General features: G+C 41.5%; 1 protein-coding gene across 1 annotated transcript; it reads right to left on the bottom strand.

The window, feature by feature from the left end:
• Positions 1-10,614: 10,614 nt before the first annotated feature.
• LOC125308582 (vomeronasal type-2 receptor 26-like) lies at positions 10,615-12,252 on the bottom strand. Its single transcript, XM_048265142.1, has 2 exons — positions 11,687-12,252; positions 10,615-10,735 (listed from the first exon to the last, which is right to left on the bottom strand). The coding sequence occupies exons 1-2, from the start codon at positions 12,199-12,201 to the stop codon at positions 10,615-10,617; spliced, it is 636 nt and encodes a 211-aa protein (XP_048121099.1). The 5' UTR covers positions 12,202-12,252.
• Between the last annotated feature and the right edge of the window lie 1,111 nt (positions 12,253-13,363).

Consider the following 13,363-nt stretch of genomic DNA (forward strand, 5'->3'; position numbering starts at 1 on the left):
CCAAACGATTCACGGAGGATGCAATCTGCTCTGCCCTCCATCCAGCCCTCACCCACTTAGACAATAAAGACTCATATGTGAGAATGCTGTTCATAGACTTCAGTTCAGCATTCAATACCATAATACCACAACAACTCATCAGCAAACTGGACAAGCTAGGATTCAGTACCTCCCTCTGCAACTGGCTGCTGGACTTCCTGTTGCAGAGACCACAAGCAGTACGTGTCGGGGACAACACTTCAAGCACTCTGACCCTGAGCACGGGGGGCCCCTCAAGGGTGTGTGCTCAGCCCCCTGCTCTTCACACTGCTAACACATGACTGTACAACCACTCACAGCTCCAACCATCTGGTGAAGTTTGCGGACGACACAACACTGGTGGGCCTCATCACTAAGGGCGATGAGGCTCACTACAGAGAAGTAGACCTGCTGGCTAAATGGTGCAAAGACAACAACCTCCTGCTAAATGTCAGCAAGACCAAGGAGATTGTTGTCAACTTTCAGAGAGGCCACAAACAACTGCCACCACTGTCCATCGACGGAGATGCTGTGGAGAGAGTGAGCAGCACAAAATTTCTGGGGGTGCACATCAGCGACGACCTCTCCTGGACCACCAACACAGCATCACTGGCGAAGAAAGCCCAGCAGCCTCTACTTCTTGCAAATTGAAGAAGGCAAGTGCCACGCCTCCTGTCATGACTACATTCTACAGAGGGACCATCGAGAGCATCGTCTCCAGCAGCATCACAGTCGTGGGTGGAAGCTGCACAGATCAGAACAGGAAGACCCTCCAGCACTGTTAACACTGCTAAGAGGATCATTGGAGCACCACTCCCCTCCCTGCAGGACATTTACACCACCCGCCTCACCCGCAAAAGCACTAATGATTGTCAAGGATACAACCCACCCTGCACACAAACTGTTCAGCCTCCTGCCCTCTGGAAAGCGGTACAGGAGCCTCCGCTCCCGCACCACCAGACTGGCAAGTAGCTTCATCCACCAAGCAATCAGGATGCTGAACACTCTACCCACTCTCCCATCACTGACAGCCCCCCCCCCACCAGCCAGCCAGGAACCTAGGAAACTAGGATCCTGTCTACCCTAACCCCCCCCCCCCCACCGCCCTGTGGAACTGCACTGTGACTGCGCGAGCCTAACGTGTTGCTGCTTCACATCAAGCCTGATATACTTGAAATTACTGCATACTGCATATCAATGTAAATATACAGGTCACACAAGCACAAGTTTAAACTTCATGTAACTGTTAAGACTATATAAATATACAACACAACTACCTCTATTTTTTTATATATATATGTCCTATATTTCTATTTTGATACATACATGTTCTATATTTCAGTCTTGCACTTTAATTTAATGTTTATTGTCTATGGCTATGTCTATAGTATGTCTATGTCTGTATTTAAAGCATGTCTATGTCTGCATGGGAAAGTAAGAAACGAAATTTCAATTCTTTGTATGACCAGTGCATGTAAAGAAATTGACAATAAAAGCCGACTTGACTTGACTTGTGAATCTCACACCGTATTTCAAGTAGGCTACACTAGTGAAATGTAATACAGCGTTGCCACCTAGCGTTCAGATAGGTAGGCTATTTAAAGGTCCAGTATGTAGGAAATAATGGAAAATAAACTGTAACCATTCCAAAAATGATCACCATATGTTGTCAGAGAGTGAGGAAACACGATGAATTGAAGTAATGGCTTATTTGACAACATTACTCTAACCCGTGAAGCCCCGTAAAACCCATGAAAAAAAATCAGTTACGGGGCGGAATCTCTTGGAATTGTCGTTTATGTTTTGAACGATTAATTCTAGAATAGCGTATTAATAATGGGCTAGCGCGTCCTCCTATTTGGGTTGCCAAATTAGCAAAGGCCACATGTCAACAGCTGTCAGTTGTAGTCCTGAACGCCTACAAGAGGCAGGCAAATTTCCAAAATTAAAACAAGAAACAAATTAAGTGGACATCGGAGGAGCTTCCTGAGATGGTGACGTCTTCGTCAAACGAAGAATATCAAGTCTGACGCAGAGCTGGCCATATTTCTCCACAACAGGTAGCCGCTAAACTTCATCTGCATCGCTAACTTCAGCTACATATGTTACGTTGGTTAGAGAGGTATTTTTTGTTTTCACTGTTTCCGTAATGTGTAGCTGGGTCATGGTTGGAGAAACGTTAAAGCAGCTGCAGGTCAACTAACGTTAGCTAAGTCTTCATTACATCTGGCAACCCAGAAGAGGCTCGCGTCTGGTAGTCTTGAGAACGTTCACCAGTGTTTTGATTTTGGCCAACAGAACGTTCGGTAACAATCCTACAAATCGGACCTTTAACATTAACGTGACATTGCTTGTTTATTCTTTCGTCAACTCCATGCTTTTAGGAAAACAATCTTTTTATCATAGTTCCCTCTTCAACGAGCGATTACCAGCTCGTTTTTGTAACAGAGATAGCTGTTTATTGTTTCTAGGTTTACAGAAACACCTATTCATATTAATACAGGAAATCAAGTTAACGCTGCCGACCACTGTTTGTCTATTACATGGCCCAGAATGCCTTGCATGTCTTTACAACAAAACAACCCAGTAAAACCTAATTTCCCGTAAACATATGAATTTGCATACTTGTAACATTTTTAATAATACTCTCCCATCATGACATTTAACAATAAGGAAAATTTTAATTTGAATACCGTCAATGTGAAAACAACTCTATTATGTAAGCTATATATAGCTACTGTTCTCCCTGCTAATTCAATTCATTAGTCCATACTATCCCATGGCAGAGGAAGGATTTCATGATTGGGCAAGGTTGCCCGGAGACATTGTGGCTATATTATATGGAGATATTGGGCATACTTGAAAGGCATTGTGATAGAAGGTGAATGGTGAGAGTTACCAAATACCTATGGGTGGTTTGCGAAATGATGAAACTTTTGGAATATTTATTTTTTATTTTTAGCTTATGCACCCTCACACTGGAGTCCCCAGTTCATATACAAAATTTGGTATCGAAATGTGACAGTGTTCCTGTGATATGGACGACTTCCTGTTTCGGAGCTTCGGCGCCGATTTCGTTTGGCTGTGACGGGCAAACGCTTTCGAAAATCAAAAATCCTTCTAGTAACTTTTGTGAGGCTTGGTCCAATGATGATGTACGTCAAGTTTCGTGGGGTTCGGACCAAATTTGTGACCTGTGAAAATTTAGTTTCGCTTTCTATTCAATCCAATATGGCGGACGAACGACACGCCCACTTGACGTCATCTTCTCGAGCAAGTTACACCGGTACTGCCCGGACGTTTTAAAGTTGGAACGGTGTCTCTGTCTCAAAGGGCCTAGGCACAGGAGCTGGAAAAAAATTAGGGAGACGGGAATAATAATAATAATATTAAATATAACCGCAAGCGGTGATTTAACGGGGTCCGAGCAAAATGAACATGAGGTAGCATAGCTTTTTAGTTTACATATGTTTCGATTGTTTGGGTCCAATTGTTCAAAAAAACGTGATTGGATTTCGGTTATCGGATTTCAGTTACCGGATTTCGGCTATCGGATTTCAAATCTTGAAATTGGGTTGTTCAAAGGGAAACAAGGATCCTGAAATTAGATTAGATCACATAATCTATTCTTGGTTTTGATCTGGATAAAACCTTTGTGTTGTTCAAAACTTTTGAGTTGGATTGGAATAAATTTGATCCATAAAATTAGGATTACCCTGTGCTGTAACATTATAGTGTGCTAACCTCCACAACCCAACAGTATTCTAACGGTATTCTATTCTAGTATGCTAACCTCCACAACCCAACTGAAGGAACTGTAGGGGGCGATGTGGGTTGAGGTAGAGTGAGTGTGTGGCGAGCAGGCAGAGCCTCGGTCAGAAGGCTCAATGGTATGGAGTTATGACACGGAGATGGCAGGTTTCGGTGCAACACAAGTGAACTTTATTTGAGTTTCGATTCATCTGTTCTTTTGTTCTTTACTTGTATGTGTGCTGCATCAAAGAGGAAACAAACAGAAAATGGAGTAATCAGTGAAATGGGGTAAATCAGTACAGATCCCAACTCACAACAATAAACTGAAATCATATGGCTATATAAGGTACAACTAAACAATACTTGACATTCCAAATCAACCAACATCATCTAATCATCTCTCACATGCATATCTCACATGGGATATATTCATATATTCATATATATATATATATATATATATATAAACTTCTTTCACCAACAGTATTCTAACAGTACTCTATTCTAGTGTGCTAATCTCTACAACCCAATAGTATTCTAACAATACTTGATTCTACAGGACTAATTATTTGTCGAAGGCAGTGTTTCCCAGAGAATTGAATTGTATTTGTGGTGGTAGGTGAATGGGGGGCGGGGGGTTCTGTGTTGGAGTCAATAAGATAAACAGCCTATAATTATACAGTTATACTTGCCTTGCACTACAAGTCCATATTGACAAGTAGCTGTAATGTTATAGAGTGCTAACCTCCACAACCCAACAGCATTCTATTCTAGTATGCTAACCTCCACAACCCAACAGCATTCGAACACTAATGCTTCACGTGTGATTTGAACTCTTAACCTAAGGATCACCAGTACAAGGCATTATCCCACTGAGCCACTGTCAATCCGACATGTTGGCCAGTCACATTCACATGGTGAAAATGTGTATTGGTAAACACACAACAAGAAAAACTCTTGCATACATACATACATACATACATTTGCATACATTTGACAATAAAATGAAGGGCTTCCCTAAAAGAGTACACCTGAAAACTTTTTGAAATTCTGGGGCAATTAGACATTTGTAGAGATGAACAATAATGGATGAAATATAAATATGATAGACGTAATGATGAAGGAAAAATAGTAAACAAATAAGTTCCCCTAAATGTCAGAGTGTCTCGGCATTCTGATTCTTGGCAACTAATGACTGTGAATGTTGATTGGCTGATGTCATTCAGGTGCTGTTCAATTATTTGCGTTTCAATTCATCTGTTCTTTTGTTCTTTACTTGTATGTGTGCTGCATCAAAGAGGAAACAAACAGTGAAATGGAATCTGTACTGATTTACCCCAACTCACAAACAAACCAATTGACATTTGAACAATAAACTGAAATCATATGGCTATATAAGGTACAACTAAACAATACTTGACATCCCAAGTCAACCAACATCACCTAATCATCTCTCACATGGGACTCCAACACACCAAACCAACAAACAAAGACCTTAACTTTACACATGATGGCAGAGCTACTCTACAAACTGATAAACATCACAAAAGTCATAGTGAGGGTCATTAAAGTGATGACTTACGTGAACTCAAAGACGCACACAGAGCAGGACACACTGGAGTGCTGGGTTGAGATGAACAAAAGAGTGAACTGAGGGCGAGCAAACAATTTATCCTGGTCTGAGCCCCCTGCTCGAGCTACAGGGTTTCCCAGCAGGTAAACTGGGTGTGGTTAGGTGGCAGAGCCAAACAATCCTGTAATTTCTCCACAGCACTTTCACCTCAAGCCCTCCTTACACTGACAGACTTTGGAAAGATTTGCAAAGATTTGGAAAAGATTTTTGAAAGACTACAGTCTCTGACCCTCTCACATCTAAAGACAAGTAGTAGAGTTTTAAGTCACAGACCATGATTTTGCAATGACTAGGGATCTTGCAGGGTCACTATTTACAAGACTGCAACACGATTCCTTTAAATTATTACCCATCGTGCAATAGATAAACAGGAACTGAAAATTATAGCCTACTAAACTCAGTCGTATTTTCGTGTTTCTGCAGCATTGTTTCATGCGTGACATCCTTAACCAATACAGAGTTGTTCTGTCAAGTGGAAGAGCCGACTAAATATGTATAAGAAATGACAAATATTATAAGAATAACAAATAATTATAGGCTACAGCTGTGTCGGAGTCAATAAGATAAACAGCCTATACAGTTATACTTGCCTTGCACTACAAGTCCATATTGACAAGACAAGTAGCTGTAATGTAATAGTGTGTTAATCTCCACAACCCAACAGCATTCTATTGAAGTATGCTAACATCCACAACCCAACAGTATTCTAACACTAATGCTTCAAGTGTGATTTGAACTCTCAACCTAAGGATCACCAGTACAAGGCATTATCCCACTGAGCCACTGTCAATCCTACATATTGGCCAGTCACATGGTGAAAATGTGTATTGGTAAACACACAACAAGAAAAACTCGAAGCATACATTTAACAATAAAATTAAGGGCTTTACTAAAAGAGTACACCTGAAAATTTTTTGAAATTCTGGGGCAATTAGACATTTGTAGAGAAGAATACTAATGGATGAAATATAAATATGATAGACTTAATGATGAAAGAAAAATAGTAAACAAAGAAGTTCCCCTGAATGTCATAGAGTGTCTCGGCATTCTGATTCTTGGCAACTGATGAGTGTGAATGTTGATTGGCTGATGTCATTCAGGTGCTGTTCAATGGTGTGAATCTTAAATGACCAATAGCATGTGCAGCTTGATCCTAAAGTTCTAACGGAGATTCGAACACTCAACCTAAGAAACACCAGTACAAGGTATTATCCCACTGAGCCACTAACAATCATACACATTGGGCAGTTACATTCACATGGTGAAAATGTGTGTTGGTAAACACACAAGAAAAACTCCAAGCATACATTTGGCAACAAAATGAAGGGCTTTCCTTTAAGAGTACACCTGAAATCTTTTTGAAATTCTGGGGCAATTAGAAATTTGTAGAGAAAAACACTAATGGATGAAATATAAATATGATAGACTTAATGATGAAGGAAAAATAGTGAACAAAGAAGTTCCCCTAAATGTCAGAGTGTCTCGGCATTCTGATTCTTGGCAACTGATGAGTGTGAATGTTGATTGGCTGATGTCATTCAGGTGCTGTTCAATGGTGTGAATCTTCAATAACCAATAGCATTAGAGCTAGAGCCTAAAGCACTACCGGGGATTCGAACTCTCAACCTAACAAACACCAGCACAAGGCATTATCCCACTGAGCCACTGACAATCCTACATAATTGGCAGTCACATTTACATGGTGAAAATGTGTGTTGGCAAACACACAAGATCAAGAAAATTCCTAGCATACATTTGACAATAGAATAAAGGGCTTTATAAAAAAGAGTACAGATCTGAAAATGTGCACTGTTAATGGTATCCACATAATGATGGTTGTATGGTTGTTCTCCAAGGGAAAAAAATTACTCATATAGGAATATAGGTGATAGGTCCTGCAGCTACGCTGCTCTGACCCCTAACAATAAGTGTGCTGCTTTGCAAGCACACTTAATAATAAAACTTAAGAAGAACAATAAGTGTGCTGCTTTGCAAACACACTTAACAAGCAATAGTCTAATGGTCCCGATTTCAGAAGACGTGCCACACAGCTAGACAACAAGTGGCAGACAGAAAAAAACGTCACTTATGCTACCAAACACTGCTTTTGAGTCACATCATTGCAAATGTCAACAGTCACAAAATGGCTTGTCTTCACTATCAGGAAAGTTATGCAATAAGCTAGGCCTATAGCCTTAACTCAAAACATTTGTTATGCCATTCTGATCTGTAGAAATCACATGCAGTCATGCCTAAATTCTGCTTACTGCACATTAATTATAGGCTAATATATTATGATATTCAGTAGGCCTATACATTATTGAATGCTTAGCTGAAATTATGTTTTTCCCTATCATCCTATTGTTAAAGCAGGCATACCTGCGGGCATGTAATCGGGCTACAGGTTTTCTACAGGAATGGCATGTTTGAACGGGCACTGCACTAGTTGTATAAACTTGCGATGTGTGCCGATCGAGTTGTTGCCGAAAACTTTAGCGTCAGCAAAACAACTGTGCACCGATGTGCAGGGCCGTTTCGAGGAATTTGGGGGCCCCAAGCAGAATGGACATGGAGCCCCCCCCCCCACCCACCCACCGCACGCAAAGCCTACCACAGCATAGCCATACAGTTTAAGTTCACCCACACTTTATATAAATAAAAAATGTTGGCAGTGCAAATACTGCTGTTGCATATAGATACTGTGGATTAGTTTTGAACATTTTGAACATTTGCAAAAACACCACCGTACCAAAAAATCCAATGTCAGCTTCTTCCTCATGAATGGAGGATGAAGTTGATGGTGTACCTGGGAAAATAATTGAATTTTTTTTTTAAATTACCTGTGAAGTACGTTTGACCATTTCACTATTAGCATATTGGAAAAGGTCATTAACAGCTCAGGTCAGTGAGAGAAATTAACTCTACCTTCATCAGTGGAGGTATCCTTAAGAAGAGCCTGAGGGCTGAGAAATTTAAGCAAAGCACCTTCAGGGAGAAAGAAAAGATATGTTAGCATTTCCATATTTTGATAATTAGAAGGGATGCAGCTGCTTTCACAACTACCAATGCTTACTGTAAAAACATCCCAAGCTAATGTTACATTGACCTAGGCCTACTTGTAGCTTAACATAGCATTTAAGCATTCTGCTGTTTGAGAATTAGACAGACGCACCTGGTGCATTAAAGATAGTAAACAGCTGGCGTGAATGAAATTTATCGTGTGGTTTTCCTAACCCCCATTTGGTAAATAGATTATAACTGTCGAATAGTTAGTATAGCAGAGAAGCTATGCCACTTTCATCAAAACCTATTACAAAGCTATAGCAATGTTATGTCATTAAATACGATAAACAGTGATTCTGGAACAGATCTGCGTCTTCCGTATCCCGTTAATAAACATATTACAGTATGTAACCATATTCCATCCGTTCGGAAAAAAAAGTTGCGCTTACTCTTCTAGTTTGTTACAAGCAGGTTAAGCAGCATGGGCCGTCAGGCAGGTAGTTAACATAAACATTTTTTGCTAGGCTAGCCTTCCTGCTGCGACATTACACCATTTGTACAAGACAAGTAGAGCTATTTTATCCAGTGTAATTTATCACTTACCACTATCTTGTTTTTTCTTGTCATCCTCTTCCTTTCTCTTCTTTATTTTCTGGCTTCCGGACGCATAACTCCGCTTCATTATGACTGCCGAGGTTTTATATTTTCCCGGCAGCAGAGATCACGAACCTGGCTGGCTGGCTGCTGTCAGCGACTACTGAGAAGGGCCCCCTTGAGGGGGATCCCGGTATTGCCGGTAACAGTGTCGTTGCACTTTACGCATTGACTATATAAGGGGTGCTCATGGTTTGTCGTTGCATTTTATTCTTAACCAGTCGTTGTCTTGGGGCCCCTGGCCAGCTCGGGGCCCCAAGCAATTGCTTGGTTTGCTTGCCTTCTAGCGACGGACCTGCCGATGTGTGTATTCAGTTTGTTTTATTCTACGGAAACAAGCAAGAGAACACATCAAGTTGCCTAATGTTATAGGGAAGCGCCAGAGATGAGATTCTCTGAAGGTTACGTCACACGATGCGAATAAACCGTTTCCATCAACTTTATTCGCATTATACCCTATGGGCATCGAGAGTTAATCCACCCCCCTCTAGCGAATCAAATATAGATGCGCATTAGGATTTTTGATGCACATTTCACGTGTTTCCAACTGGGATTTCTTATTCGAATAGATTAAATGCGCATTAGGAAGTTGGATGGAATCACGCTAATTGTGAAGCGCGTATCTCGCGGTTATGGATATCATGCAATATGCCATTTTTTATAGTTAGATGAATACGTGTTCCCAATTATATCATATTTCAACGTGTTCAGCGTCAATGCAACGTGTTATTTCACTGTGTTTTTATGTGGGTTAGGGCACCGCACATCCAAATAAGTGCCCTTAATGACCCAAAGACCGTCAGTCTCCATAGGTTTAGGGCTGAGCTACACCAGGCGCGTAACTGAAGCGTTCCGTTCGCGACGCGTAAAATCCATTTTAGATGAATGGTCTATTTTTTTCGAACGTACGCGTGTATGTGGGGAGAGGGCAGTGTGCAATATGTGTGTTGGAGAAGCTTCCTCATGAGACAATGTGCTGTCTATTGGCAATTGGGGCAGTGTGCTGTAAGTATGTTGGGGATGTGTTTTGGAGAAGCTTCCTGATGAAATAATGTGCTGTGTATGTAGGGGAGAGGGAAGGGCAGTGTACTGCAAGTATGGTAAAGTACTGTATGTGATGACAGTGAAGATGTGTGTGTGGGCGGGAGGGGAGTGGAGCAATAAGGCTGCCATGCTAGCTAATGGTTACATTTGCTTCCAGTTATGTCACTTTGCTGTAGTTTATGGACAATTACTCCTTACCTACTGATGTGTTTTAACCTGTGACTCATTGTCTTTTCATCAGCCAGGAAAGACCGGTTGCTGGTATGCTTGTAAGGCCAGTAAGGCTAACGTTATTTGCGCGACTGATGGGTTTGTAGTCAGTAGTCACAAGACAAACTGCAAATTTCTTTATCATGTATAATTCAAGGCACTGGTCATAACAGTCGTTATTTAGGAGAACCTCGACTCATGAGTGCCTTCTTTGTGTTCTTCTCTGGATGTAGAAGAAGGGTTCATCCCTATGTTCCCCGCTACCGGAGAACATAGGACCCTTTTTTGAAAAAAGGGTCCTATGTTCCCCGCTGCTTCCAAGTAGACTGCAGCCGCACGGCAAGGCGCGGGTTGTTGTTGCTCCGTGCCCACACTTTGTTTGTGATGAGGGAAGGAGAGGGGGCGCCGCGAACTGAAGTTCTTTGCACAGAGGCGCAGTGCGGAGCCCAGTGTGATATAGTCACGTTTAATTGATTTAATTGAGACACTTAAGTCTTGTATGTAACAGTAGCTGGTGTCAGTGGCAATCAGCCTAATGACACAGCCCCACCTGTTTTCCTATGATATTAGGATTGGCTCACTGTCTTGCTGCAACGGCCTGCTGTGTTTAAATCTAGCCGAGTCTGCATGGCTTCAGTCCCAAGCTTGTCATTGTCTTTGCACTTGGCATGTCATTGTTGATTCTTACTGTACAAGAGGTGAAGGAGGTGATCTAAAATAGCCTTTGGTTGAGCTGTCGGAAGAATGGGATTAATTTTAATGGAACAAAGAGATATCAAACTATATATACTGGGCTGTAGACCCAAAGGGACATTTTTGGATTATTGACGAGTCAGACCAAAGGGGCTTCGGAGCAACGTGCAGTCCCCCCTGCAGCGTGCCAGTGAACGGAAAAATGAACAAAACAAACCAATTAAATATCAACTTATAAAGGCATGTAGTTGTAGCGCGTTTCTTCTGTGAGAGGTGCAGCTCGTGTGTGTTGCTGTCCTCAATTTAGTGCTGAAGCGGACAATGCAAAGTTACCTAGAATGTTAACTTTGAACTCGTTATATTCAGTAAAGAAGCACTACACAAGTAAAACCATTGTAGGCCTGTTATAAAAAATGTTCTTCATCTATTCTTTTACTCCGCTATACTCAACGTGGAAGTTAGGAAAATCGCCCTTCTGGCTTGTGTCAATATTGCACCGTGCGCGTATGTGTAGGTCTACCTGGTATGCTACGGCAAGCAACATTGACAGAAAAATACACTTTGCTACCGTTTGTGCACGAAATGTGCACTCGCAAGCATATCCCATGCAATTTCCGTTGTCAGATACAAGGCGGGGAACATAGGACCCTTTTCTACAAATAGCGGGGAACATAGGACCCGGGGAACATAGGTACGCTCCCTTGAAGAATTATGTAGCATTTTGGAGCAAATATGGCTATGAGTAGACCAAAGCTTGAAGCCAGGATAGCAAAAATTTCAACTACATCTGCATATTTACCAGGGGAACTTATATAGGCAGGAACAAAAGCAATCCACACAGCACAGAAGATGAGCATGCTGAAGATAATGAACTTGGCCTCATTGAAATTATCTGGGAGGTTTCTTGCTAAGAAAGCTAACAAAAAGTTGATGGCTGCCAGAAGGCCTATGTAGCCCAACAATGCAGCAAAACCTGCTACTGAGCCCACTGCACATTCAAACACAATCTTGGAGCTCTGGTAGTGAGTGTTTTTGTGAGGTGTAGGAGAAGCAGTGGAGAGCCAGATCACACAGATGGCCACTTGGAGAGAAGTTAGGATAATGACAGTGCCTCTTTGCTGGGCTGCCCCAAACCACTTCATGGCCCCTTTTCCTTCAGGTCTTGAGGCCTTAAAAACTGCAATCACAACCATTGTCTTGACCAGAATGCTAGAGACACAGAGTACAAAACTAATACCAAATGCTGCATGACCAGTGGCGGTTCTAGGATTTTTCTGAGACAGGGGCCATAAAGGGGCCACATCATACACTGAGGGGCCAAGAACCGGTCAACATCCATATACAGAAAATCCCTTGTTCAGTAAGGCAGAGGCACGTTGTCTACGTGATATGCAGGACTATACGCGGTATACCCAAAGTCCTTTTAGGCAAGTCCCTCCACTCAACGGCCATATTGCAACGCTTTTTGGTCACTCATCGGGCATCCTATTCGGCAGAAATATGCTTGCGCAAGGTTTCACGACACCAATCTTGCTCCAGCGGCGAGTTCACAACACATGATTGGCACGATGTCTTCACAACACACCATATGATTGGCTCAATGTATTCACATGTTGACGTTTTGCCGAGGAAGGGGTGGGATATGTGTGTAGACAACGCCAATATTGGCGTTACAAACTAGCCCCATGCATTTCTATGGAGGATTTTTTGAGTGCTGTGTCTCCTCATTAGAAAGTCTCTGGTATACCCACTTAAAAAGCATCACCATCTCAGTATACCAACTTAAAACAGACAAGGATATGTATTAATATTTGGGGTTGATCACAGTATACCCACTACAGCTAACTAGACTACACCACAGCAGTAAGGTGCATACATTTCACCAGTCTTACCTTGTTCAAATACTTGAATGCTAAATGCTAAAAAACAAAAAAGCCAAAACAATTCTTAACAATTTTCCCATTTATTTATAATGTGCATTGAAAACACAATATAAAACTAAAATATAATAGACACTTCAGTGGAAATACGTTGATATTTTAAACAGAAATCATACATCATCATACACACATTTTTCGTTCAATTAAACAAGTTTTACTTTAACTGTTTCCCCTTTTGTTGATATGAGAAACCACTTTCACTGCCAGTTTGCGTACATTAAAACAAACACACACACACACACACACAGCATGTGAGCAACAACTACATCATATTTACACAATTTTTTCAACAACTATTTTTACAATGGTCTTATTTGGAATGGTCTTTGAAGCCACCGTCTTGCTTCCAGTTAGAAAAGCCTGATTCTGATTTGAAGACTGGCGATGGGTCATTTGAAAGCGAAAATTACGGAAG

The sequence above is a fragment of the Alosa alosa genome, chromosome 15, assembly GCF_017589495.1.
Source record: "Alosa alosa isolate M-15738 ecotype Scorff River chromosome 15, AALO_Geno_1.1, whole genome shotgun sequence".
Classification (NCBI taxonomy): Eukaryota; Metazoa; Chordata; class Actinopteri; order Clupeiformes; family Clupeidae; genus Alosa; species Alosa alosa.

What these genes read in the sequence shown, in the direction of transcription:
- LOC125308582 (XM_048265142.1), bottom strand. Translation starts at nt 12,201, where the DNA reads ATGGTTGTGATTGCAGTTTTTAAGGCCTCAAGACCTGAAGGAAAAGGG. An exon ending in AGCGTACCTATGTTCCCCGG is followed by an intron (nt 10,736 to 11,686) that starts GTCCTATGTTCC and finishes CTCTGTGCAAAG; the next exon opens with AACTTCAGTTCGCGGCGCCC.